The 27,258-nt window shown below is 42.4% G+C and overlaps 1 protein-coding gene across 2 annotated transcripts in view; it reads right to left on the reverse strand.

Annotated features, from left to right (window-relative positions):
* Positions 1 to 27,258, reverse strand: part of FBH1 (F-box DNA helicase 1) — a 132,887-nt gene that overhangs the window by 81,888 nt on the left and 23,741 nt on the right. For both annotated transcript variants that reach the window (XM_077469434.1, XM_077469435.1), the window contains 4 exons: positions 13,513 to 14,012; positions 7,371 to 7,501; positions 4,457 to 4,589; positions 875 to 1,065 (listed from right to left, as the gene is read on the reverse strand). In XM_077469434.1, coding sequence (XP_077325560.1) covers positions 875 to 1,065; positions 4,457 to 4,589; positions 7,371 to 7,501; positions 13,513 to 14,012 — 955 coding nt within the window. The remainder of the gene's footprint in view (positions 1 to 874; positions 1,066 to 4,456; positions 4,590 to 7,370; positions 7,502 to 13,512; positions 14,013 to 27,258) is intronic.

The raw sequence follows: 27,258 nt of genomic DNA on the forward strand, positions 1-27,258 counted from the left end.
AATTTTTTATTTATTTTTTTAAAAAAATGTATTAATTTTAAAATAAATAAGAAAAAAATATATAAATTTTAAAGTGCCCCCCTCGCCGCAAGCTCGCGCAGCAAAGAAAACACATACGGAATTTGCGCCCGCACATGTAAACGGTGTTAAAATCACACATGTGAGGTATCGCCGCGATCATCAGAGCGAGAGCAATAATTCTAGCACTAGACCTTCTCTATAACTCTAACCTGGTAACCAGAATTTCTTTTTAAAGAGTCGCCTGTTGAGATTTTAAGGTACCGTAGTTTGTCGTCATTCCACGAGTGCGTGCAATTATAAAGTGTGACATGTTTGGTATCTATTTACTCGGCATAATATTATCTTTCACATTATGCAAAAAAATTGGGCTAATTTTACTGTTTCTTTTTTTTTTTTAATTCATGAAAGTGTCCCTTTTCTCAAAAAGTTGCATTTAAAACACTGCTGCACAAATACCGTATGACATAAAATATTGCAACAATCAACGTTTTATTCTCTAGAGTCTCTGCTAAAAAAAAAAAAAAATATATATATATATATATATATATATATATATATATATATATATATATATATATATATATATATATATATATATATATATATATATAATGTTTGGGGGTTCCAAGTAATTTTCTAGCAAAAAATATGGATTTTAACTTGTAAACACCAAATGTCAAAAATAGGCTTAGTCATGAAAGGGTTAACAATCCACAAAACAATCTAATCGTTCGAGTTATGAATCATATATTATTTTAAAAATACATACTCTAAGCTATGTATACATTATTGGCATTCATTTATTTTTCATCACAAAAAATCTGCTCTATGCCTCTAGCAGCTCCATGAATACCTGTTAGTAAGGAGAATCTTCTCCTCTCTCATTGCATACACAAGTAGCGCTAGGCAGTATAAGGCCTCCATGACTTCCGTCAGTTTAAGTGGAGAGCTAGGACGTTGTAAACATATTATGAGCTTTTGGATGTCAGGAACATCTCTTGATAGAAGTATGAGCACTGCCACCACTGTCCACGCATTAATTGTCTGTAGTAAAATAAAGCAAAAAGAAAAATAAAACTTATTAATCAAGTTTACAGAACAGTGACAATGTCAAGCATGAATAATCCAGTGTAGCGGTACGTGTTACACTCTTGGGACTTTGTGAATCCTTCCTGACCTGGCTCTCAGCCCTGTACTTCTGACCTGCAGCGTCTGTCCATCTCAACCTCTATTCCAAAGACTGTGTCAGGGCTGCCCCCCTTTCCCCGGCCCACTTTATCCTGGCCTTGGAGCTTCTGGCGGCAGCATTCCGTGCTGACCCCAAAATCACGGGGATCTCCTAAACTGGCGAGTCCTATAAGGTAAACTTATTTGCAGGCGATGCTCTCCTGACGCTCTCCAACCCAATCACTGCAATCACCAATTTGCATGCACTGTTGGTCCACTTGGCGGCCATCTCCAGCTTACAGATCAGCCACCATAATACAACCATCTTGAACGCTTCTCTCCCGGACTCGATGGTTTCTCACCTCCAGACATCTTTCCTGTACTGTTGGGCTAGCTCATCCATGGAATACCTCGGAGTCTGTCTGACCCCCTTTTATTCTTCTCTTTTTGCCACTGATTATTATCACTACACTTCTAGCTATTTCCCTTGCTGTCATGTATAGGACGCATCAACGCAGTTAAAATGGCCATGCGCTCCAAGATTCTATACTTCTTTCAGACTTCACAATTCCGGTGGACCATTCGATCGTGTGTGGGCTGCAGCGGAATTTTGATTTGCAAAAATCTGTCAGACTTTAGAAATGGAACATGTTTCAAATTTTTCCACCGGAACTCCGCCGGACCCAGTTCCTACCGAGAAATCCGCTCGTGTGTATGCTAGTCCGACGGACAAAAACCGACGCGAGGGCAGATATTGGCTACTGGCTATGAACTTCCTTATTCTAGTCTGGTCGTACGTCATCACGTTAGAATCCGTCGGACTTTGATGTGATTGTGTGTGGCCAAGTCCGTTCATTCAGAAAGTCGGTCAGAACTTTGCCGAAAGTCCGTCGGACCTAGTCCCTCAAAAAGTCCGGTCGTGTGTACGCGGCATAAGTACTACCTGGCTGCGGAGCTTTCAGAGCTTGCAATGCTGCACGCGACTTCAGATGTCCCTTTATGGGTACTTCTGGAAATTCCTAAATGCGCTCCTGTCACAGTTTTGGCCCTTTTGCAGCTTCCACAGCCTCACCCCACCCCTCTCTTAGCCCTCTTATAGCCCATAGCTTGCATCTTTGGGACTTGGACTCCTGCATCCTTCTCCTCAACAATTCTCTTTCCACTTGGGCTGGAACAACCCCAGGCTTTTGCCTGATGGACCGCCCATGGCTACTCTCAGGTCCACCACTTCTTGGGGTTGCATACTTTTCCATCCTGGGCTTTTATTTGGCGCACTCCCTATAGAATTGTTCCGTTACCTACAACTCAAGACACTCGATTTCTGCCCTCTGCTGCAACTCTTATTTCCTGTTCCACTGATCTTCAAACATATCCGTCTTCACTCACCTGGAGCTTGGGGGACCATCTTCTCCATTAACTCCTCTTTGACTACTGAGGGTTCGTCTCGCTCTTACCTGTATATCTCCAAATGGGAGCGAGACATGGCAGCCGCCGCAGATTTAGAGGATTGTAGAAAGGCCTGGTCATCAGTAGCCAAATGTTCTTTCAACACGTCACCATGGATGCGGCGCTCTAAGGTTCTCCTCCTCCGGTATTGGGTCCCGGCCCGCATAGCTCATATGAACCCGTCATAGTGATAAATGCTTCAGGGGCTGTGGCCAATGCAGAAATGAGACCCATATTTGGTGGTCTTTCCCCCAATTTGTGGCCTTCTGGTTAAGGGTCTACAGCCTCCTCAATGCTTTTCCACATACTCTGCCACAAGAACGCCCAGCATGCACTTCTCCTCTGCCTGCTCACAGGCCTCTTCTCTTACCAGCAGAAGCTGGCCACCTACCTTTTCATTGTTGTAAAGCATGCCATTCCCAGGGCTTGAAGGAAGCCATTGGTTGGGTTTGCAGAGGTGAAGAGTATACTGACTACCCTCATGCTGCATGAGAAAATTACTAGTATACTTCATGACTCCAAGTGTGGAACCTATTGTGGTCTTATGATCTCCCCACTGCCTCAATATGTCCTGCACCTCTGCCTAGTTACTAATGGTCACTTCTGACTCTAGATGCCAGATGCTTCTACTTTTAGCTTTAGAAATCTGCGAAAATGTGTTTCTTCTGCGTTTACATGTGCTTTACCATTTTGCTACCCCCTGCGCATGACCCTTTTCTTTTTATTCAAGCCTGTATCTCGGTATCGTTTTTGTCACTAAAAACTAGTGCACCAGTCCAGAATAATCCAGTATAGATATTACTTTACACTATAAGAAATTAAAGGTAAAGCTTCACTACTTCCTACACAAGCCTTATTGTAATTGATGGGTATTAAAAAAACAAAAAAACAACAAAACACACACACTTATATAATCCTGTACCATAAATTGATATGGATTTCAGCATCAATGTTAATGCTGGGGTCCGTAGCAGTCTGAGGTCTACATCAACTTTTTTAACACAGTAAAGCGGATAACTCTGCCTACACTAGTGCAGTTTATATAGTTTTAATGGATGCGTTTTTCATTTTTCCCTCAAAAAAAGTTTTACTTTGAAGCCTAGCTCATAAATGCTATTTAACCATTAAAGCTTTCAGCAAACTTCAAGAAGTTTTTCTGTAGCCCTCAAAAAAAATGTCAGCTCCAGTTTAGGGGTGTTAAACACCAATAATAAAATTTATTTAAACCCGAAACGAGGTGTCTGAATTCGTTTTCATTTTTCCCCTTACTCTGATCTGGTAATCCTGTGAACAACACACGTTTTGTCCCTGGGTTGTTGCACTCTCCCAATGTTTCTATGGAAGGAGCCATGGTAGCCACCCATTCTTGACATCCACCATGTCTATCTTTGTTCATCTCCATTACATGTGGGGGCAATATGATGAGTAGTTTGCAAAAGAACATCACAGAAGTGACAAGGACATTGCATATCTGGCTTGTAACTTGTAAAATGCAATGTGCTACCTATTTGTTTTTGGGTTTCATTATGATTTAATGGAAGTGTCTTGAAAAAGGCCGTTAGCAGACTTCAGGATGTTTACAGTACTTTTCTAACACAGTTTAATTTGGCTGAAAGCCTACCAAAGCCTGCTATAAACTTGTCTGTTTAATACACATGAAAAAAAAAAAAAAAAACAAGAACAGTGTCCTTCCTTAATTGAACCAATGCTCTAAAACCTGTTGGTTGAATCATCACCCAGTCAACAAGGATGTCGATATGAAGCAACCACACAGGCTTTATGATGGTATCTGGTTCTATAAAAGAAATAGATGTTCACATACCCCCGTGTCATCCCTCAGATCAGGAAATCTAGCAGCAGATCTTTCAGCCATTTGATATAAATGATGACACTTTAAACTGTCTAAGATTTTCTCATAGTCAATCGGATGGGAATGCACCACAGAAGCAAAACACCTAGGGATTGGACATGATAAAGAAGTATTAGTGAGGACTAAAAGCAGAAGTAAATCCATAGATTATACAGTTTAAAAAAAAAAAACAGTTACATTTACATTGGATGTGCTCTAAACTAAATTGTCAAACCATCCAATGGCTGGTGTCATAACTGATCACATGTTCAGCACCATAGCAGTTGAAGATCAAATAGAGGTCAAGATGACGGCTTCCTTGGCTTGGCTTGGCGTATTGCCGGCGGTTTAACCCTTTCTCGGCCGCTAGCGGGGGTAAAAGCGCCGTGCTAGCAGCTGAAATGTGCTGCAAAAACGCCGCTAAAAATACCGGCGTTTTACCGCACACGCTATGGGTGGTGTGGTGTGAAAGGGGTCTAAGTTCAGACTAGTGTGATCTCAGACCGCAGGTGCCAATCACATGCGATGTCTGAGCAATACGAGTTCAGCCGTACAGTTGGAGGGCTGAACTCGCATTAGATTTGCACATAAAAAAGGTGCAGGGATTCATATTTCCCTGCACTGGTATTGGATCACATGGGTGTTCTCACCTACAGTGCCTTGAAAAAGTATTCATACCCCTTGAAATTTTACACATTTTGTCATGTTGCAACCAAAATCGTAAATGTATATTATTGGAACCCTAAACCTACAGCCAGAGCTACAATGGAATGTTTTAGATCAAAGCATATTCATGTGTTAGCTCTTGTACACACGGTCGGACATTTCAACAAAAAATGTCCGATTGGACTGTGTTGTCGGATAATCCGACCGTGTGTGGGCTCCATCGGACTGTTTCCGTCGGAATATCCGACCGACAAAGTTTTAGAGTTGGGCTATAAAACTTTCCGACAACATGATCCGATCGGACTTTGTCCGATCATGTGTAGAGAATTCCGATCGGACAAAGTGCCACGCATACTCAGATCAAATTACGAGACCAAAGCTATTGGCTACTAGCCTGAACGTAGTCCCGTCGGAACGAACTAACGTCATCATGTTCTTAACGATCGGATTTTCCGACAACTTTATCTGACCGTGTGTATGCAACACAAGTTTCGGACAAAAGTCAGACGGATTTTGTTGTCGGAATGTCCGATCGTGTGTACAAGGGCTTAGAATGGCCCAGTCAAAGTGCAGACCTAAATCCAATTGAGAATCTGTGGCAAGACTTGAAAATTGCTGTTCACAGACGCTCTCCATCCAATCTGACAAAGCTTGCGCTATTTTGCAAAGAAGAATGGCAAAAAAAATCTCACTCTCCAGATGTGCAAAGCTGGTAGAGACATCCCCAAAAAGACTTGCAGCTGTAATTGCAGCGAAGGGTGGTTCTACAAAGTATTGACTCAGGGGGGCTGAATAAAAATGCACGCCAAACTTTTCCCTTTTTTCACTTTTCACAAACTTAGCTCTTTTAAGAGCTATGGGCGGAAGTGATGTCAAAGTCCAGACCTAAATCCAATTGAGAATCTGTGGCAAGACTTGAAAATTGCTGTTCACAGATGCTCTCCATCCAATCTGACAGAGCTTGAGCTATTTTGCAAAGAAGAATGTGCAAAAAATGTAACTCTCTAGATATACAAAGCTGGAGACCCAAAAAGACTTGCAGCTGTAATTGCAGCGAAAGGTGGTTCTACAAAGTATTGACTCAGGGGGGCTGAATACAAATGTACGTCACACTTTTCACATATTTATTTGTAAAACATTTTGAAAACCATTTATCATTTTCCTTCAGCTTCACAATTATGAGCCACTTTGTGTTGGTCTATCACATAAAATCAGAATAAAATACATTTACTTTTTTGGTTATAACATGACAAAATGTGGAAAATTTCAAGAGGTATGAATACTTTTTCAAGCCACTGTATGCAATCTAATTCCTGTATGAATCTACAGTTCGAACTGCGATCTGTGAGCCGTTCTGGGGGTGTCATTAACATTGTATTGACACCCGCAGTGTGTGGAAGATGCAGTGGGCTTTGATTTATACACATCATCACTGGGTGTATTCAGAGACTTTACGTTATTTATGCTGATGGTGTTTGTCCACAACGTTACTTTTTCTTTGAATTTTGTGTGACATCACTTTAGTTTGTTATCATATTGTGGCTGCAGCAAACATGTATTTGATGAAGTTAGAAGGTTTTTTTATTATTACTAAGTATTTATTACACTTTTTTTTTCACCAATATTTTAACACTTAGTTTTAAGGTGTCACGCTTTAGCACGGAGAGAGGTGAAAATTTAACTTTTCGGAACCCTCCCCCCATCCTGTGTCACATTTGGCACTTTTCAGGGGGGAGGGGGGTGCAGATACCTGTCTAAGATAGGTATTTGCACCCAATTCCTGTCCCGACGCGCTGTTTGCTGGGACACACACGGGTCCCAGAGACAGCGAGGACCATTCATTGTGCTGCACGGCTCGCGCATGGGCAGTAGGGAACCGGGAAGTGAAGCCGCAATGCTTTACTTCCTGATTCCCTCACCGAGAATGGCGCTGGTAGCAGCCGAGAACCTCGGCTGCCGACATCGCTGGACTCCAGGAAAGGTAAGTGACCATTTATTAAAAGTCAGCAGCTGCAGTATTTGTAGCTGCTAACTTTTTAAAAAAAAAATTTCGCCCGACTCCCTCTTTAAATATACTTTTTGGGTTTAAACAGATATAATAAAACACTTTCAAATTATATATTTAACTGACAGGAGGAGCAGTTCAGTTGGGGTTTACATACATTTTAAGCATTGGGAAAAAGTATTGCGTATAACATAGTCATAAGTATGCACGTCTTACCTTACTAGATTCAGGATGTAATTTGGGTTTTCTGTAGCTATGCCATTCTTCTTAAGAAGATTATTAACTTCTGTTACCGCTTTTGAGTCTTTAGAAACATATCGGTAATACAGCTTTTTCCATGGGATAAACTAATAATGGGGGGAAAAAAAATAAAAAATGTAGCCGAATAGCAATTTTCACATTGTGCTTGACAAAAATGTATTAACCCCCCTGGCAGTATTTCCGAGTCTGGCTCGGGGTGGAAGTTTTATACCAAAAGAGGTAACCCCGAGCCAGACTCGGGACCGCATCGCTGAATGCAGGAGGAGGTTTACTTACCTTCTCCCTTGGATCTAGCGATGTCCCCCCGCTGTACGAGCGGCTCGTCCTCCGCTCGATTCATCACGGAGCCGATCTCCATGCCCTGCGAGCGGTGCGACGCACGGGGATGGATATCGGCGCCAAATTCAAAAAGTGAAACACACAGTATACAGTGGTGTGAAAAAGTGTTTGCCCCCTTCCTAATTTCCTGTTCCTTTGCATGTTTGTCACACTTAAGTGTTTCGGAACATCAAACCAATTTAAACAATAGTCAAGGACAACACAAGTAAACACAAAATGCAATTTGTAAATTAAGGTGTTTATTATTAAAGGTGAAACAAAATCCAAACCGTCATGGCCCTGTGTGAAAAAGTGATTGCCCCCCTTGTTAAAACATACTATAACTGTGGTTGTCCACACCTGAGTTCAATTTCTCTAGCCACACCCAGGCCTGATTATTGCCACACCTGTTCACAATCAAGGCATCACTTAAATAGGAGCTGCTTGACACAGTAAGGTCCACCAGAAGATCCTTAAAAGCTACACATCATGCCGAGACCCAAAGAAATTCAGGAACAATTGAGAAAGAAAGTAATTGAGATCTATCAGTCTGGAAAGGGTTATAAAGCCATTTCCAAAGCTTTGGGAATTCAGCGAACCACAGTGAGAGCCATTATCCACAAATGGCGAAGACATGGAACAGTGGTGAACCTTCCCAGGAGTGGCCGGCCGCCCAAAATTACCCCAAGAGCGCAGCGACGACTCATCCAAGAGGTCACAAAAGACCCCACAACAACGTCCAAGGAACTGCAGGCCTCACTTGCCTCAGTTAAGGTCAGCGTTCATGCCTCCACCATCAGGAAAAGACTGGGCAAAAATGGCCTGCATGGCAGAGTTCCAAGGAGAAAACCACTGCTGAGCAAAAAGAACATCAAAGCTCGTCTCAATTTCTCCACAACACATCTTGATGATCCCCAAGACTTTTGGGACAACATTCTGTGGACCGATGAGACAAAAGTGGAACTCTTTGGAAGGTGTGTGTCCAAGTATATCTGGCGTAGAAGGAACACTGCATTTCATAAAAAGAACATTATACCAACAGTAAAATATGGTGGTGGTAGTGTGATGGTCTGGGGCTGTTTTGCTGCTTCAGGACCTGGAAGACTTGCCGTGATAAAAGGAACTATGAATTCTGCTGTCTACCAAGAGATCCTGAAGGAGAATGTCCGACCATCTGTTCGTGTACTCAAGCTGAAACGAACTTGGGTTCTGCAGCAGGACAACGATCCTAAACACACCAGCAAGTCCACCACCGAATGGCTGAAGAAAAACAAAATGAAGACTTTGGAGTGGCCTAGCCAAAGTCCTGACCTGAATCCTATTGAGATGTTGTGGTATGACCTTAAAAAGGCCGTTCATGCTCGAAAACCCTCTAATGTAACTGAATTAGGACAATTCTGCAAAGATGAGTGGGCCAAAATTCCTCCAGGACGCTGTAAAAGCCTCATTGCACGTTATCGCAAACGCTTGGTTGCAGTTGTTGCTGCTAAGGGTGGCCCAACCAGTTATTAGGTTTAGGGGGCAATCACTTTTTCACACAGGGCCATGATGGTTTGGATTTTTTTTCACCTTTAATAATAAACACCTTCATTTACAAATTGCATTTTGTGTTTACTTGTGTTGTCCTTGACTATTGTTTAAATTGGTTTGATGTTCCGAAACACTTAAGTGTGACAAACATGCAAAGGAACAGGAAATGAGGAAGGGGGCAAACACTTTTTCACACCACTGTACATAGAGTATAATGTCATCTTACAGATTACATTGCTGTATGTAAATATTTCACATCCCCTTTGTCCCTAGTGGTCTGCCCAGTGTCCTGCATGCAGTTTTATAATATAACAATTTTTCTTTATGCCTGGAAACTGGAGATTGTCCATAGCAACCAAAACTGTCCCTTTACATCAAAAATGGTTTTAGACCAGCTAGAAAACAGCGATAATAAATTGTAATCACTCGCAGAATTGAGCGATAGCGATTTGTGGGGAGATCCGTCATCAAATATTGAAAAGTAATGACAGTGACAATTCTGCAACTGAGCAAATTTCAGTGTTTTTGATTTGATTACATTATTGAATAATGTTTATTATTATTATATTATTATTTGGTATAATTATTTATAGTTATTTATTATATTATAATTTATGATTTCATTTTTGAAACTTTATCATACCCGGGATGTCTGCTAGACTCTGGTTTGGACAGATTTAAGAGAGTTATTCCTAAGAATTACAGGACTACAATATAAAATGCCAAATTTTCATGCAAAATAATTGTACCGCTTTCAGCACCTAAAATCCAAAATAATCGTACCGCCAGGGAGGTTAATGTGCCTTAAAAATGAAAAATAGGGCCGCAGACTTAATTTTTACACATTCTACCGAATTTGCACTCTATAGGCCAGTTCACATCACATGCAGTCCTGTGCATTTTTTTTCTAAATCAAAAATGCATGGAAAGTAATTTATATGGTTTCCAATTGCATAGTTCACACCAGTGCAATCAGTTCCAGGCTTTTCCAGTTTCAGAAAATAAAAGTAGAACATGCTGCAATTTCCCTGAACTGGGATGCAGTAAAACACATAAAAAAAAAGCCCCGGAATGCACTGGGACGCATCAAAAACACACCAGACCCCAGTACATTGAAAAACTAAAACAAGAAAAAAAAAAAGGATCTGGAATGCCATCAAAAATGCACCAGAACGCGGCAAAAACGCGCGTACATTAACCCACCCGGATCAGATCTAGAGTGTGTTTTTGTGGTGTAAACCAGCCCTAACTGTATATGAAGAATCAGCACAAAGTTCTACTGGAAAATGTAAAGGAAAGTGGTGCAAGTACTGTACTCTGCAGCTATAACATTCTGTAATGCAAAATTGTGAAAGAAATCCTCTATATAAAAACGAGGCAAGTAATGCCAGAACAAGTCCGTCGGACAATTCGATCATGTGTGGGCTCCATCAGACCTTTGCTTGCCAAAAATCCGGCGGATTTTAGAAATAGAACATGTTTTACATTTTCCCGTCGGAACTCAGTCGGACCGAGAAATCCGTTCGTGTGTATGCTAGTCCGATGGACAAAAACCGACGCTAGGGCAGCTATTGGCTTCTGGCTATGAACTTCCTTATTCTAGTCCGGTCGTACGTCATCACGTTCGAATCCAGCGGACTTTGGTGTTATTGTGTGTGTCCAAGTCCGTTCATTCGGAAAGTCCATCCTATTGTTTTGCAAATCTATGTACACTACAAATTGTATGATTGAATTAGTACTGATATTATTATTATTATTATACACGATTTATATAGCGCCAACAGTTTACGAAGCGCTTTACAATGTATAGGGGGGGACAACACAATTACAGTACAATAAAAAAGGTACAGGAGGGCCCTGCTCGTAGAGCTTACATTCTAAAGGGAGGGGGGGGGGGTGGTGGTACAAAAGGTAACAGCTGCAGAGAATGATTTGATGGGGGTGGCTCGGGGACAGTTAGGTGGGTGTGGGATAGCCTTCCCTGATTGAGTTTTCAGGGAACTCCGGGTTTACTAACCTGACAGCTTATTATTCTAAATAGGAAACCTTCATTTTGTTTCCAAATATTAAAGATTCTAACTACCAGAAAGAAGAAGTCCTTACATTTAAAGAGCACCTGTCATTTTAGATCCATCATGGCAGCGCCTGTTAGCGAGCATCCACTCACCTGCTGCCGCCACGTCCCACACCTTGTTGTGTCACTGCGGCATCACCAGCCGTCCCATTAAAGTGAAAGGGACTGTCGGCGAGTCAAGAGCAGGTCAGAGGAGGAGCTGCTGCAGGACAGAGATGACAGGTGCTCTTTAAAAATTATGTTTTAAATCAAGTTGATTTAAATCAAGCCTTTTTACTAGCGATTTCAATCGTGATTTAAATCGACTTGATTTGAAATTAAATTCACCCTGGTGACCAGTTTATTTGCTATTAGTAAATCAACTCCATTGTGTCTTGTTCAGTACATTGTTGTGATCTTGTGTTGTCTTTGTTGAATGTGGCTGTGATGAAATTTCCCTTTAGGATTAAGTATTCTGATTTTGGGAAACAGTGAAATTGATGGGTTAAGTTCCACTTTAAGTTTGCCCAAACAGCCAAATGTAAGCATTAAGGCCCCTTTCACACCGGGGCGGTGTGGGCGCCGGTGGTTAAGCGGCGCTATATTTAGCGCTGCCTTACCGTCGTTTTAGCGGCGGTATTTGGCCCTTAGCAGGGGGGGTTTTACCCCCTCTGCTAGCGGCCGACAAAGGGTTAAAACCACCGCAAAGCACTGCTGCAGTGGCGCTTTGCCGGCGGTATAGCCGCATTGCCCCATTCATTTCAATGGGCAGGAGCGGTGAAGGAGCGGTATATACACACCGTTCCTTCACTGCTCCAAAGATGCTGCTAGCAGGACTTTTTTTAATGTCCTGCCAGAGCACCGCTCCAGTGTGAAAGCCCGAGGGTGAGGAGCAGCTCTTTCAGGGCACTTTGCAGGCGCTATTTTTAGTGCTGTAGCGCCTGCAAAGCGCCCCAGTGTGAAAGGGGTCTAAGAACACAGATTTCACATAAGTTGAAGTTGGCTTCATTCATATTGTATATATCAGTACTTGTTGACCACAGATCACTTTCACGGAGCATGTGCTGAATAAAAGTGAAACTGTGCCTCTTGATCCTAGAACTACAGAAGAGGTAGACTCATCCACTATCTTGCAACACTGTATTATTAATTTTGTATACAATGTGCAGTTTCAGAAAGTTGTTCCAAGAGTATGGAGAGATAAGTTATTGGAAGCAGCAATAAGATTGCGTAGTGCAAATGTGACCAGGTAAAGAACCTTCTGAAGGCAGTTCCCAGCAAAAAGTACCCAATTTAGATTCAGCAACGTGCACAAGAGCAGAGGCGCGCTCTCTATCTCTCCTTATCGGCTCAGACAACAGCAGCAGGAATAATTGGCTGGTAAGGAGAGAGTGGGTGGCGAGTCTAATCCCATTCTGTGTGTCTTAGCCCTTGTACACACGGTCGGACATTCCGACGTAAAATGTCCGATCGGACCGTGTTGTCAGATAATCCGACCCTGTGTGGGCTCCATCGGACTGTTTCCGTCGGAATACCCGACGGACCAAGTTTTCCAGCTTGGCTATAAAACTTTCCGACAACATGATCCGATCGGACCTTGTCTGATCATGTGTAGAGAATTCCGATCGGACAAAGTGCCACGCATGCTTAGATCAAATTCCTAGACCAAAGCTATTGGCTACTAGCCTGAACGTAGTCCCGTCGTAACAAAATAACGTCATCACGTTCTGAACGATCGGATTTTCCGACAACTGTGTCCGACCGTGTGTATGCAACAGTTTCGGACAAAATCCGATGGAATGTCCGACCATGTGTACAAGGGCTTTTAGACACACAGAGCCAGCTTGGAAGCATTCATGAGTGACCCCCTAGGAACGGCTTACAATGGGGGCACTCGGGGATCCAAGTAGAGGAGGATCGGGGCTGCTCTGTGCAAAACCATTGCACAAAGCAGTTAAGTATGACATTCCTGTTATTTAAAAAAACAAAACAAAAAAAAAAAAAACAAACTTTAAAATCACTTTAAAACATGAAACCTCTTGCCCATTTAAGACCTTAAACATGCAGTTACAGAGAAAGTTCTCTACCTGCAAGGTCCCAATTACTTTTGCAAGCAAGAATTTAGAAAAATCAATGTACTTTAGGACTAAACAAGGCATTTTATATTAAAGTATGGAAAAAAAGATTGATACAAACCAATACATCATCAACTATTGCCTTCCATTCCTTGCAGACGAAGCTCACATTTTGGTACAGGTCCTCAATAGGAAGGAAACCAAATATATGCTGCAAGAGTTCAGTAGGAAACTGGCTTATTACGTCATATGACTGATTGTTATCTCCAGTTACTCCGAGGAGTCCATAGTGTGAATCAGAAAGCGAATCCAACAGGTGACCCATTTCATCATCGTCCTCTTCTTCGAAGAAATCACTGGAAGACATGGCTTCTTCTCCCGATGGATCTATATTTGGGTCTTGGCTCCAACATGCCAAAGATGAAAAAGGCCGTTTTCGATTTGAAGCGGGTCTAGGAGAACAGTCCGTCCCATCAAACATGGCCACATCTTCATCTATATGACCAGAGAATAATGCATCGTCTTCTCCGTCCATTTCAGCTGTGTGGCTGCTATTAGATTTGGGACATGCAAGATCTGTACAAGCCACTGAATTATTCACACTAGCAGATCTTGAAGTGCCTATATCAAGAGAAAAATATCAAAAGAAAAAATTCACAAATACATTTTTTTAAAAAGGCACAAAACGTACTTAAATGCCCAATGTCACCTGGGGATTTTTAACTTTAAGGATTCAGATGTGCGAAAGTGCACAATATACCCAGCTTTTGCATTTTATTTTAACGCCAGCTCTGTTTGCATTGCTCCTCACTGCAACAAAAAGCCACCAAATGCTGCACCATGCAATCAGGTTATCATGATATAATGTTAAAGGATAAGTACACCTGAACCGGTTACATGTTAGCATGCAACATGTTCCCCCCAGGCTTCAACACCCATTCCCTATGACAGCGGGCAGGAGTTCCTCTCCCCTGCAGGCTCTGCCTTCGCAACCAAGTCATTCATTCACAGAAATCTGTGAATAAACTACAAGTCCCATCTGCCACTGCAGCAGACGGACTTGTAGTTTTAATGGACTGCGAGCATGCTGATCAACATGCTCGTAGTTCATTCACACCCCCCTTCAAACTAAAGCCTGTATATAGGTATAGGCAGAAGGAGAGAGAGAGAAAAGATATATGCATCTATTGTTTTTTTCATAATTATTATTTTTTTGTTTAAATCACTACAGCCCCAAAAGGATTTACCCCCTTAATGACCAGGCCATTTTTAGCGAAACAGCACTGCGTCGCTTTAACAGACAATTGAGTGGTCGTGCGATGTTGTACCAAAACAAAATTGATGTCCTTTTTTTCCCCCACAAATAGAGTTTTCCTTTGGTGGAAAGTATTTGATTTCCTCTGCGGTTTTTATTTTTTGCATTATAAACAAAAAAAAAAAAAAAAAAAAAAAAAAAGACAATTTTGAGAAAAATATAATATAATAAAATATATATATTTGGATTTTTTTAAATTTTTGCTATAATACATATCCAAAAAAACAAAAACAAAACAAAAATGTATTCATCAGTTTAGGCCAATATGTATTCTTATACATATTTTTGGTAAAAAACTCAATAAAACGTATATATTGATTGGTTTGCGTGAAAGTTATAGCATCTACAAAAAAAATAGGGGATAGATTTAGGGACCTTTAATTTTTTGTTTATGGTTTTTACTGGTAATAGCAGCGATCTACAATTTTTAGCAGGACTGCTTCATTGCGGCAGACAAATCTGAGCCCAAGTAACACTTTTTGGGAACCAGTAACACCAATACAGTGATTAGTGCTAAATAAATAAATAAATAACTGATCAATGTATAAATAGACACTGGCACGTAAGGGGTTAACACTAGGGGCGAGCAAAGGATTAACTGTGTTCTCTCAGTGTGTGGTCTAACTGTGTGGGGCCCCACTGGGACAACAGAGAGATCGCTGTTCCTGATCACTGTCAGAACGGGGGATCCGCCTTTCTGTGGAGCGATGGCGGGTGGCCGGCAGACTCCTTCCACACTCCCCCGGCTTGCAGCGGCCACGCACGTTCACAGTATCTCATGCACTAAACTATGTAAAGCTACGTTGTTTCCCGCAGCCGAGTGGCCCTGCCACAGTATATGTGCGGTGGGCGGTCCGGAAGTGGTAAAAGTGATTGTTATTTTTTTTTTCTACATAACAAACATGTCATGCTTACCAACGGCTCCCGCTGTTATCAATCTGCCCTGTGAGCAGGGAGAGAGCTGCTGCTCCCAGGCACATCGCTGGATTTAGATCGGGCACAGGTAAGTATTAGGGATGGGGGGATCCTATAGAACAGAAAGGTTCTTACCTTAAAAGCAGAGAATGCATTAAAGTGGTTGCAAATGGCATTCATGAAATTTTACCTAAGCACTAGTGTTTACTTGTCTCCCTCTCCAAAGCTCTAAGTGCTGTTTCTCTCTGGTGCTTGGTTCCTCTGTTATCAGCATGAGTTACTTCTGACAAGTTCTCCGACACAGGAAATAACATGAGTTAAAAATTTGTGCCAGTGAGGGTGCTTAAAGGAAGATGAGCAGAATACAGAATACAGCTCCTTCATTTCTCTGCCTATGTGGAGGGGGGGGGGGGGTGTGCCTTTCCTGCAATCAGCTCTCACAGAGTGTAAGGGCAGTCTCTCCACCCTCCCCTATGTACTGTTGAAAGATGAAGAAAGTATTTTAACATGATCTGCCCTGTTGAAAGAGTGCAGAAAGCTGAAGACAGCAGATATACATGTAAAACTTATGTAGGGAGATTTGTTTTATCTCTGTATCATCTGAGGCTGTTCACTTCACTGGGTATATGTGAGGGTTTACATCCACTTTAAAAGTACAATTCCTTAAGCCTTTAGAACCACTTTAATTCACATGGACATCTTAACCACTTAAGGACTGCCTCATGTAAATATACGTCCTTTTTTTGAAGAGGGATATCTCAGTAACGGCAGCAGCTGCTGCCACAACCGAGGTATCCCTCTTTACAGGAGGCGGTCCTGTGTACAATAACAGTGGTCTCCGTGGTGGGTTCGCCGCGAGATCACCGTTATCGGCGGTGGGAGAGGTGCCACCCCCCCTCCCGCCGCTCTCCCGCACCCTCTGCCGCTTACCGAAGCCGTCGGTAGCGGCGGAGGCGATCGGGTCCTGTTTTTTTTTTATTGCATTTAAGTCCAAATATAAGATCTGAGGACTTTTTGACCCCAGATCTCATATTTAAGAGGACCTGTCATGCTTTTTATTACAAGGGATATTTACATTCCTTGTAATATGAATAAAAGTGATCCATTAAGTTTATTTTTTTTAAAGTGTAAAAATAAATAAAATCAAGTAAAATAAATAATACAATTTTTTTGAAGCATGACGTGTTGGGTATGAATTTACTCGGCGTAACATTATCTTTCACAATATAAAAAAAATTGGGCTAATTTTACTGCTGTCTTATTTTTTTATTCAAAAAAGTGAATTTTTTCCAAAAAAAAGTGCGCTTGTAAGATCGCTGCGCAAATACGGTGTGAAAAAAAATATTGCAATGACCGCCATTTTATTCTCTAGGGTGTTAGAAAAAAAACAAAATATAATGTTTGGGGGTTCCAAGTAATTTTCTAGCAAACAAAAATTGTTTTAAACATGTAAACTCCAAATCTGAAAAAGAGGCCTGGTCCTTAAAGAGGAAGTAAACCCTGATGAGTTTACTTCCTCTTTCATTCCCTGTAAAGGTAAAGCATAATGGACTACTATGCATCGTATAGTAGTCCACTATGTGTCACTTACCTGACACAGGAGCCAGCGAAGTCACCGCTGTCCCCTGTAGTTCCGAGCGTCCATCTTCTTGGTGGGTATCCGTGGGTCTCGCTGCTCCGGCGCTGTGATTCGCCGGAGCAGCGATGACGTCACTCCCGCGCATGCGCACGGGAGCCGAGACTCGCGGCATTGCCGTCATCGACGATGCCCCGCTCAGTGCGCCTGCGCGCCGCTGTCTATGGCGCATGCGCCGTAGATAGCGGTGCCCGTCTTTGGGCAAATATCTCCTAAACCGTATAGGTTTGGGAGATATTTCTTGGACCTACAGGTAAGCCTTAATCTAGGCTTACCTGTAGGTCAAAGTGGTTTGTAAGGGTTTACAACCACTTTAAAGCACTCTGTTTGGATGCATACAAAACGGTATGGTATGCATCTAAATGCAGTACTGTAGAAATCAATTGTGTCCACAAAGGAAAACTTGCGTCGCACACAACAAGCAGTACACCGCTGCACCCGGGGCCATATATATAAAATTATATATATATATATTTTTTTTTTTTGTGTGTGTATGTGTGTGTGTAAGTCAGTAGAAGAATTATATGCGTCTAAAAGTACTTCAGCCGCATTTTACGCAGGATCTTCTGCTAGTTCTGGCAGCAGGAACCTACAATCCATGCAGAAAATGCGCATATGAACATGTGAATGAAGTTTAAAGGAGACCTGCAGCAATCCTTTAAGTCAGGGGTTGACAAATTTGCTTTGAATTTAGGAGCCAGTTAAAAAAGTTAGGAGCCAGTTTTTTTTTCAACTCCCGGGGTAAGGCCACTCATTTTCACCCCCTATCCCTAACTCACAATGGAGCACCCAGTCAATAACTCCATTGAAAAGCTGTTACATCAGGGGTATGGGCTGACCAGAAAGAGTAAGGCTGGCAACAGATGGAACTGGCTGGCACTGCCAGGTGGCACTGGTTGCCACTGGAAGGCACGTGGAACTGCCAGATGGCACCGACAGGTGACACTAGTTGGCACTGGCAGGTGACACTGGTTTGGAACTGGCAGGTGACACTGGTTTGGAACTGGCAGGTGACACTGGTTTCAAACTGGCAGGTGACACTGGTTTCAAACTGGCAGGTGACACTGGTTTCAAACTGGCAGGTGGCCCTGGTTGGCGATGGCAGGTGGCCCTGGTTGGCGATGGCACTAGTAGTCACTGGCAGATGGCACTGATTGGCGGTGGCACTGGTTGGTGTTGGCAGGTGGCACTGATTGGTGGTGGCACTGATTGGCGGTGGCAAGTGGCACTGGTTGGTGGTGGCATTGGTAGGCGGTGGCAGGTGGCACTGGTTGGCGGTGGCACTGGTTGGCGGTGGCAGGTGGCACTGACTGGCGGTGGCACTGATTGGCACTGGGTGGTGGCAGGTGGCACTGGGTGGTGGTTGCAGGTGGTATTGATTGGCGGTGGCACTGGTTGGCACTAGCAGGTGGCACTGATTTGTGGTGGCAGGTGGCACTGATTGGCAGTGGCAGGTGGCACTGATTGGCGGTGGCAGGTGGCACTGATTGGCGGTGGCACTGGTTGGTGGTGGCACTGGTTGGCGGTGGCAGGTGGTATTGATTGGCAGTGGCACTGGTTGGCGCTGGCAGGTGGCACTGGTTGGTTGCAGGTGGTATTGATTGGAGGTGGCACTGGTTGGCACTGATTGGTGGCAGGTGGCACTGATTGGCACTGGCAGGTTTCACACGGAGCACTCTGTTACTTAAATGTAACAGAGGAGCTGGCGGGACCCTGCCGGGGTGTGAAACTGACAAGTAACAGAGAGGTGGATATGTCAGATTTCAGCCTGATGTCGGGGTGGGCGGGACCCGGCCGGGGTGGGCGGGACTCAGCAGCTATCAAACACCAGCCAACGATTGGGCTGCTTAAGAAAAGGGGCGGGCCACATACACGTAGCGGTCCACCCAGATCCCATTGGCTGGTGTTTGATAGCTTGCTGGGTCCCGCCCCCACCCCGGCCGGGTCCCACCCACCCCGACATCAGGCTGACAGATCCTCCTCTCTCCATTGCGTGTCAGTTTCACACACAGCGCAGTGCTGCAGAGTGTGAAGGAGTGAGGAGGACGGCAGTCAGTGTTAATGCTGCTGCATGTCTGGGGCATCGATAGCGAGTCGGCTGGTGGCAGCTTAGGCGCCAGGTCGGGATTTCTGGTCGCATTGGCGACCTGGCGCCTGGAGTTTGTCGAGCCCTGCTTTAAGTAGACAGCAGCATTGTAACTCATCCAATGACATGTTATGGGGCTAAAGTGGTTGTAAACCTCAGGCATGAAATCTGAATAAAAACATATATCTCTATAGTGTGTACATGTCTCAATCCAGAGCACCAAGTGTCATTTCTGTCCGCTGTCTCATTCCTCTGCTATAAGCATGAGTCACTTATGACAAATTTTCCTGATACCAAGAGAAAAATGGTGACAGGGCAGGGACCTCCAGCAGATTGTCAGCTTCAGCTCTGTTTCTGTGTGACTTCACTGCCTTTATGGGGTTTACAGACACTTTATTCATGCATATCCAGCAGGGGGAAATCATGTGTCACATTAAAGCAAAACTTCAACCAAAAATAGAAACATAAAAATGAATAGCCCTTTTAAAAATAACAGCTCCTGCTGCAATATTTAGCTTCAATTCAAAGATCCCCCCCACTAATAGCCAGCATCATTCAACCTAATCTTCTGAGACCAGGTTATTCTGGACCCACGTCAGGCTGTTACCAGATAGTAAGAGCCTCACACAGGGACGACTTGTCAGGTGACTTAGCCACCTGACAAGTCGTGTCCCGTTCTGTACTATGGAACCGTTCTAATAGGAGCGACTCAAGTCGCTCCGACTTAGAAATAGGTTCCTGTACTACTTTTGGGGCGGCTTCAGACGACTTGCATTGACTTCTATACAGAAGTCGTTTTGCAAGTCGCCGCTGAAGTTGTGTGCAGGACGCCTGAGGTAGTCACACTGCAATTCGTGCTGCCTCAGTGTGAACCGGCTCTGAAAGGTGCAGCACAACAGTGATGAGCTAATCTTTGTCACTCTGCTTTCTCCTCCTGTAAGCATGCTTCTTGTCAGCACATAAACTGGATTTTCTCCATGCACGGCTCCTTCCTCTCATTTTCCCTATCTTCAAGTGACATATTACAATAATAAAAAATACTTAAGTTGCAAACAAAGGCTGTAGACGCCTGAACTATATAAATTATTGACAGTGTGTGTATACACAATATATCTTTGCAAGCATGTTACCCCACAAATATACATACATTCCACATTATTAATTATGCTACCAAAATTAGAGTGTGATGTAAATTGCCTCCAGCATTGCTGTTTCTTCTTGCTGGAGGCTGCCATTTTGCTGAAGTCCAGAGCCCCTGAACAGAGGTAAATCATAAAGCGGAACGAAACCCAGCAATTTAACGGATTAACAAACCACAGTTAGCAACCCCGGCATTGCAGGAATGTAACTGTCACATTTGCTTGTGTCCCTCGTCAAACCATCAAATGACTGGTGTCATAACTGATCACATGTGTAGCACCATGGCAGCTACAGGTCAAACACACACAGCTTCCTTGGCTGCAAAGGATAGGCAGGATTCATTCGGCTTTAAGGGCTAGTTCACACCACATGCAGTCCAGGGCCATTCTAGATAGTAGGTTACATGGTTTTTAATGGCATAGTTCACACCAGTGCAGTCAGTTCCAGAAAAAAAAAAAGAAGAAAAGTAGAACACGCGGATGCTTTTCTGGTGCATTTTTTTTCACCCTATTTTTTTTTCTCTCCTTCACCTTAACCACTTCACACAAAACGATGTACCTGTATGTCATTTGGAGGAAGCAGTTGTACCTGGGTGAAGCCTGCAGGCTTTACCCCGGTACTGTTTTTTTTTCTTTTCTTTTTTAGAGCTGGCAGTCAGCTTTCATGCAATAACAACCGATGAGGCCCAGCAGCCGCTCTGCTGTTATCACAAGGAACGGAAGGGGGCATCCCTGCTTCCCGCAGCTCCGCCCGGGTCTTCTGTCCCACCAGGAGACATGAGCGACCAGCCGGCACATCCACTTTCTGGACGGAGTCCCAAACAAAGCCAGAATCGGCTTTGATTGGGTCTCCGATGTAGTAACCCCTGAGGTGACGTCACGACATCCCTTCTGGTTTACTCGGCTGCTAATGGCACCGATTTTAAAAAAGACCTAGTATTCCAAAATACAGATTTTGGCGTTTTGAATACTTTTAAGTGCAAAGGAGGGATTTGGGGTGGGAGGGATTAGACCCTCGATCCCTCCATAAAGATAACCTGTCACTGCCTATTACTGTCACATGGGATGTTTACATTCCTTGTGACAGCAATAAAAGTGACCACATTGTTTTTTTATTAACCACTTTCAGACCGGACCAATTTGCTGGTCAAAGACCAGACCACTTTTTGCGATTCGGCACTGCCTCGCTTTAACTGACAATTGCGCGGTCGTGCGACGTGGCTCCCAAACAAAATTGACGTCCTTTTTTTCCCACAAATAGAGCTTTTTGGTGGTATTTGATCACCCCTGCGGTTTTTATTTTTTGCGCTATAAACAAAAATAGAGCAACAATTTTGAAAAAAAAATGCATTATTTTTTACTTTTTGTTATAATAAATATCCCCCAAAAATATATAAAAAAACATTTTTTTCCCTCAGTTTAGGCCGATACGTATTCTTCTACATATTTTTGGTAAAAAAAAAAAATCGCAATAAGCAATTATTGATTGGTTTGCGCAAAAGTTATAGCGTTTCCAAAATAGGGATAGTCTTATAGCATTTTTATTAATAATTTTTTTTTTTTTTTTTACTAGTAATGGCGGCGATCAGCGATTTTTATTGTGACTGCGACATTGTGGGGGACCCATCGGACATTTTTGACACATTTTTGGGACCATTGTCATTTATACAGTAATCACTGCTATATAAATGCAGTGATTCGTATGTAAATGACACTGGCAGTGAAGGGGTTAACCAGTGGGTGGCAGTGTAGGGGTTAAGTGTTCCTAGGGGCGTGTTACTAACTGTGGGGGGGTTGGGCTTTCATTTAGTGAACACTGATCTCTGCTCCAATCACATGGAGCAGAGATCAGCGTCACTAGTTGCTAGGCAGAATGGAGAAATGTTGTTTACAACGGCACTTCTCCATTCGGCCGCTCCGTGAGACGATCGCGGGGATGCCCGTGGCGATTGAGTCCGCGGGTCCCGCGACCGGACTCACGGGGGTCCCGACCAGCGCGGGAGCGCGCCGGTGGCGGCGCTCTCCCGATGGCAGGGCGGCAAATTTAAAGGGACGTACATGTACGCCCATTTGCCTGCCCGTGCCATTCTGTCGACGTACATCATCGTGCGCTGGTCGGCAAGTGGTTAAAGAGACAGTGTAAAAAAAAATAAAAAAATAAAAAGAGAAATATATTTAAAGTGCGCCTGCAAATGTAAATGGTGTTCAAATCACACATGTGAGGTGCCAGAGCGAGAGCAATAATTTTAGCAAAAGACCTCCCCTGCAACTCTAAACTGGTAACCGTTAAAAAAAAATTAAACAGTCGCCTAAGGAGATTTTTAAGTATTGCAGTTTGTCTCCATTCCACCAGTGTGCGCAATTTTAAATCGTAACATGTAAGGTATACATTTACTCGGTGTAACATCTTTCACAATATACAAAATTTTTTTTTTAAATTGGGCTAACTTTACTGTTTAGTTTTTTTTTTAATTCAGTGAAATTAATTTTTTCCAAAAAATTGAGTTTGAAAGGCTGCTGCACAAATACCATGTGACATAAAATATTGCAACGCCATTTTACTCTCCAGAGTCTTGCCTAAACTAATATAATATTATGCATTGCGCAGGTGTAATTTTGGCCCATTCTTCAACACAGTCTTCAAATCTTGAAGGTTTCGTGGGCCTCTTCTGTGAACTCTGATCTTTAGTTCTTTGCATAGATTTTCTATTGGATTCAAGTCAGGTGATTGGCTGGGCCATTCTAGAAGCTTTATTTTCTTTCTATAAAACCAATTGAGAGTTTCCTTGGCTTTGTGTTTGGGATTATTTCCTTGCTGAAATGTCCACCCTCGTTTCATCGTCATCATCCTGGTAGATGGCAGCAGATTTTTTATCAAGAATGTCTTGGTACATTTTCCCATTCATCCTTCCTTCAATGATATGAAGTTTGCCAGTACTGTATGCTTAAAAACGGCCCCACACCATGATGTTCCCACCTCCACACTTTACCATTGGTATGGGGGTGTTTTTGGGGTGATGTGCAGTGCATTTGACCGCCAAGCATGGTATGCATTAAGGCATCCAAAAGAATTAAATTTGGTCTCATCTGACCAGACTATATTCTCTCAGTATTTCACTTGTCTTGTCTAATTTTTGTGCAGCAAACGTTAAACGAGCTTCAACCTGCTTTTTCTTCAGTAATGGAGTCTTGCATGGTGAGCTTGTATACAGGCCATGGCGGTTGAGTGCATTACTTATTGTTTGCTTTAAAACAATTGTAACTGCTAGTTCCAGGTCTTTCTGAAGCTTTCCGTAAGTGTTCCTTGGCTCTTGGACAACTCCTGATAATTATTTTCACTCCTCAGCCAGAAATCTTGCTTTTTTGAAAATCTTGGTTTATGGTGAAATCATGTTCTTTTCTATTCCGGATTATGGCCCCAACAATACTCACTGGCATATTTAGAGGTTTAAAAATCCTTCTGAAACCAATGCCATCATAATTTTTTTCGATAATAAAGGTTGCAAAGGTCTTGAGAGAGCGCTTTGCTTTTACCCATCATGAGATGTTTCTTTTGTGACACCTTGGTAATGAGATGCCTTCTTGGCCATCAGTTGAGACTGAACCAGCTGATATTAATTTGCACTAATTACTGATCGATTTCAACTGGTGTCTTGGCTTTCCGTGCCTTTGTGGACCTCCCTTTCTTTATGTGTTCAATACTTTTTCCCTGTCATTCTATTTTATTTCACATAACTTCATTTCTGGACTTTGTTTTGATTTCTTTTCATGTATGGATTGTATGGGTTCTTGCCGACATGTGGTGAAAATGTCATGTCAATAGTACCTTTATAAATATATTTATCTAGAAAAATGGTGACGTCTTTAATACTTTATTTACACGTTGTGTAAAAATACACACACATATACAGTATCTCACAAAAGTGAGTACACCCCTCACATTTTTGTAAATATTTTATTATATCTTTTCATGTGACAACACTGAAGAAATTACACTTTGCTACAATGTAAAGTAGTGAGTGTACAGCTTGTATAAAAACAATGTAAATTTGCTGTCCCCTAAAAATAACTCAACACTCAACCATTAATGTCTAAACCACTGGCAACAAAAGTGAGTACACCTCTAAGTGAAAAATTGCCCAAATTGGGCCCAATTAGCCATTTTCCCTCCCCAGTGTCATGGTGTTGTCAGTGTTGTCACATGAAAAGGTATAATAAAATATTTACAAAAATGTGAGGAGTTTACTCACTTTTGTGAGATACTGTATATACAGTTGTGCTCATAAGTTTACATACCCTGGCAGAATTTATGATTTCTTGCCCATTTTTCAGAGAATATGAATTATAACACAAAAACATTTCTCACTCATGGTTAGTGTTGGTTGAATCCATACACTATCAACTGTGTTTACTCTTTTTAAATCATAATGGCAACAGTAACTAACCAAATGACCCTGATGATTTTGGCCTGATAACATGCACAGAAGTTGACACAAGGGGGGTTGAATGGCTAAAAAGGTAACCCTCCTCATCTGTGATCTGTTTGTACTCCAGACAGACCCTTGCATCTTTCATCTAGTGCTGCACTGAGGTTTCTGGATTCTGAGTCAAGGGGAAAGGAAATGAATTGTCAAAGGATCTACGGGAAAAGGTAGTTGAACTGTATAAAACAGGAAAGGGATATAGGGATATAAAAAGATATCCACGGGATTGAGAATGCCAATCAGCAGTGTTCAAACTCGAATCAAGAAGTGGAAAAATGTGTGGTTTGTTGAAACCAAACCACGGTCAGGTAGACCAACTAAAATTTCAGCCACAACTGCCAGGAAAATTGTTTGGGATGCATAGAAAAACCCACAAATAACTTCAGGTGAAATACAGGACTATCTGAAAACGTGGTGTGGCTGTTTCAAGATGTACAATAAGGAGGCACTGCCACAAAATATCCCACGTACAATACACCGAACAGCACAGAGACAAGCCTCAAACCTTCTGGCACAAAGTCATTTGGAGTGATGAGACCAAAATCAAGCTTTTTGGCCACAACCATAAACGCTATATTTGGAGAGGAGTCAACAAGGCCTAGGATGAAAGGTACGGATGTTTTGGGGATGTGTGAGCTACAAAGGCACAGGAAAAATTGGTCAAAATTGTTGGCAAGATGAATGTATTATGTTATCAAAAAATACTGGAGGAACATTTGCATTCATCAGCCAGGAAGCTGCGTATGGGACATACTTGGACATTCCAACATGACAAAGATCCAAAACACAAGGCCAAGTCAACCTGTCATTGGCTACAGCAGAATAAAGTGAAGACTCTGAAATGTGCCCATCTCAGTCTCCTGACCTCAATATCATTGAGCCACTCTGGGGAAATCTCAAATGTGCAGTTCATGCAAGACAGCCCAAGAATTTACAGGAACTGGAGGCTTTTTGCCAAGAGGAATGGGCAGCTTTACCAGAAGATAAAAAGCCTCATCCACAAATACCACAAAAGACTTTGAGTTGTCATTGATGTTAAAGGGGCCAATACACGGTATTAAGAACTGGGGTATGTAAACTTTCTGATGTAAACTAAAAGACTAAAAATAAAACCTATGTGGCTCACGGCCAAAGTTAAAAAAGCTATAAAACTTTAAGAAAACAGCTTTTAAAAAATATAAAAATGAAGTAACAATAGTGTCATTTAAATGTTGCAAAGAATATAACAGAATATGTAAAAAGGAAATCAAGGATGCAAAAATTCAAAACGAAAGACAGATTGCAAAAGATGGTAGGACAAACCCCCAAAAATTCTTCAAATATATTAATAGTAAAAAGGTGAAGTCTAAGCATGTAGACCCTTTACAAAATAATCTAGAGTGGGTGACTGGGGACAAAGAGAAGGCTACTTTACTAAATAATTTCTTCAGCTCTATGTATACAAAAGAGCATGGGGGAGCTAATGTCCATAATGGGGATGGTAGTGACTAGAGGTCGACCGATATGTGTTTTTCTTTGGCCGATGCCGATATTTAGAAATCACGGCGGCCGATGGCCGATATATGATGGCGATTTTTTTGGGCCGATATGTTAGGCCGATTTTTTTTTTCCCTTCATCTCATAAAATCTGACACCTTTCACACTGGGGCGTTTTTAAGGCGCTTTTGGGCTAAAAATAGCACCTGTAAAATGCCTGTAAAACGGCTCCCCTGCAGTCTGCTTGAAAGCCTGAGTGCTTTCACACTGAGGCGATGTGCTGGCAGGATGCTAAAAAAACAGCACGTTTGGAGTGGTATATAATGGGCACCACTGCCGTAGCGCATGCAATGCGATTCGGCAGGGGCAATTCACGGGCGCATTTAACCTCTTCCTCGGCCGCTAGCTGGGTTATAAGTGCCCTGCTAGCAGCCGAATAGTGCCGCTAAAATTATGGTAAAGTGCCGCTAAAACTATCAGCGTTTTACCGTCAACGCCTGCCTGCTCCAGTGTGAAAGCAGCCTTAAGTAATAAGTGATACTGCAAATTTCTTACATTTAAACATTTATTAAACAAAACAAACCAATCAGTTCATTTGTATGTATAATTTAGATTAAAACAACAAACTATATATTAAATACACAAAAACAGGTAATCAAAACTTTTGGACAAAACAAAATGGGCTAACTTTACTTTTTAATCATTTCCAAAAAAAAATGCGTTTGAAAGACCTCTGCGCAAATACCGTGTGACATAAAATATTGCAACAACCGCTATTTTATTCCCTGGGGGCTCTGCTAAAAATATATATATCAT

This window comes from Lithobates pipiens, unplaced genomic scaffold (assembly GCF_037356315.1).
Source record: "Lithobates pipiens isolate NorthernLeopardFrog02 unplaced genomic scaffold, aLitPip1_a1.2 Scaffold_8, whole genome shotgun sequence".
Classification (NCBI taxonomy): domain Eukaryota; kingdom Metazoa; phylum Chordata; class Amphibia; order Anura; family Ranidae; genus Lithobates; species Lithobates pipiens.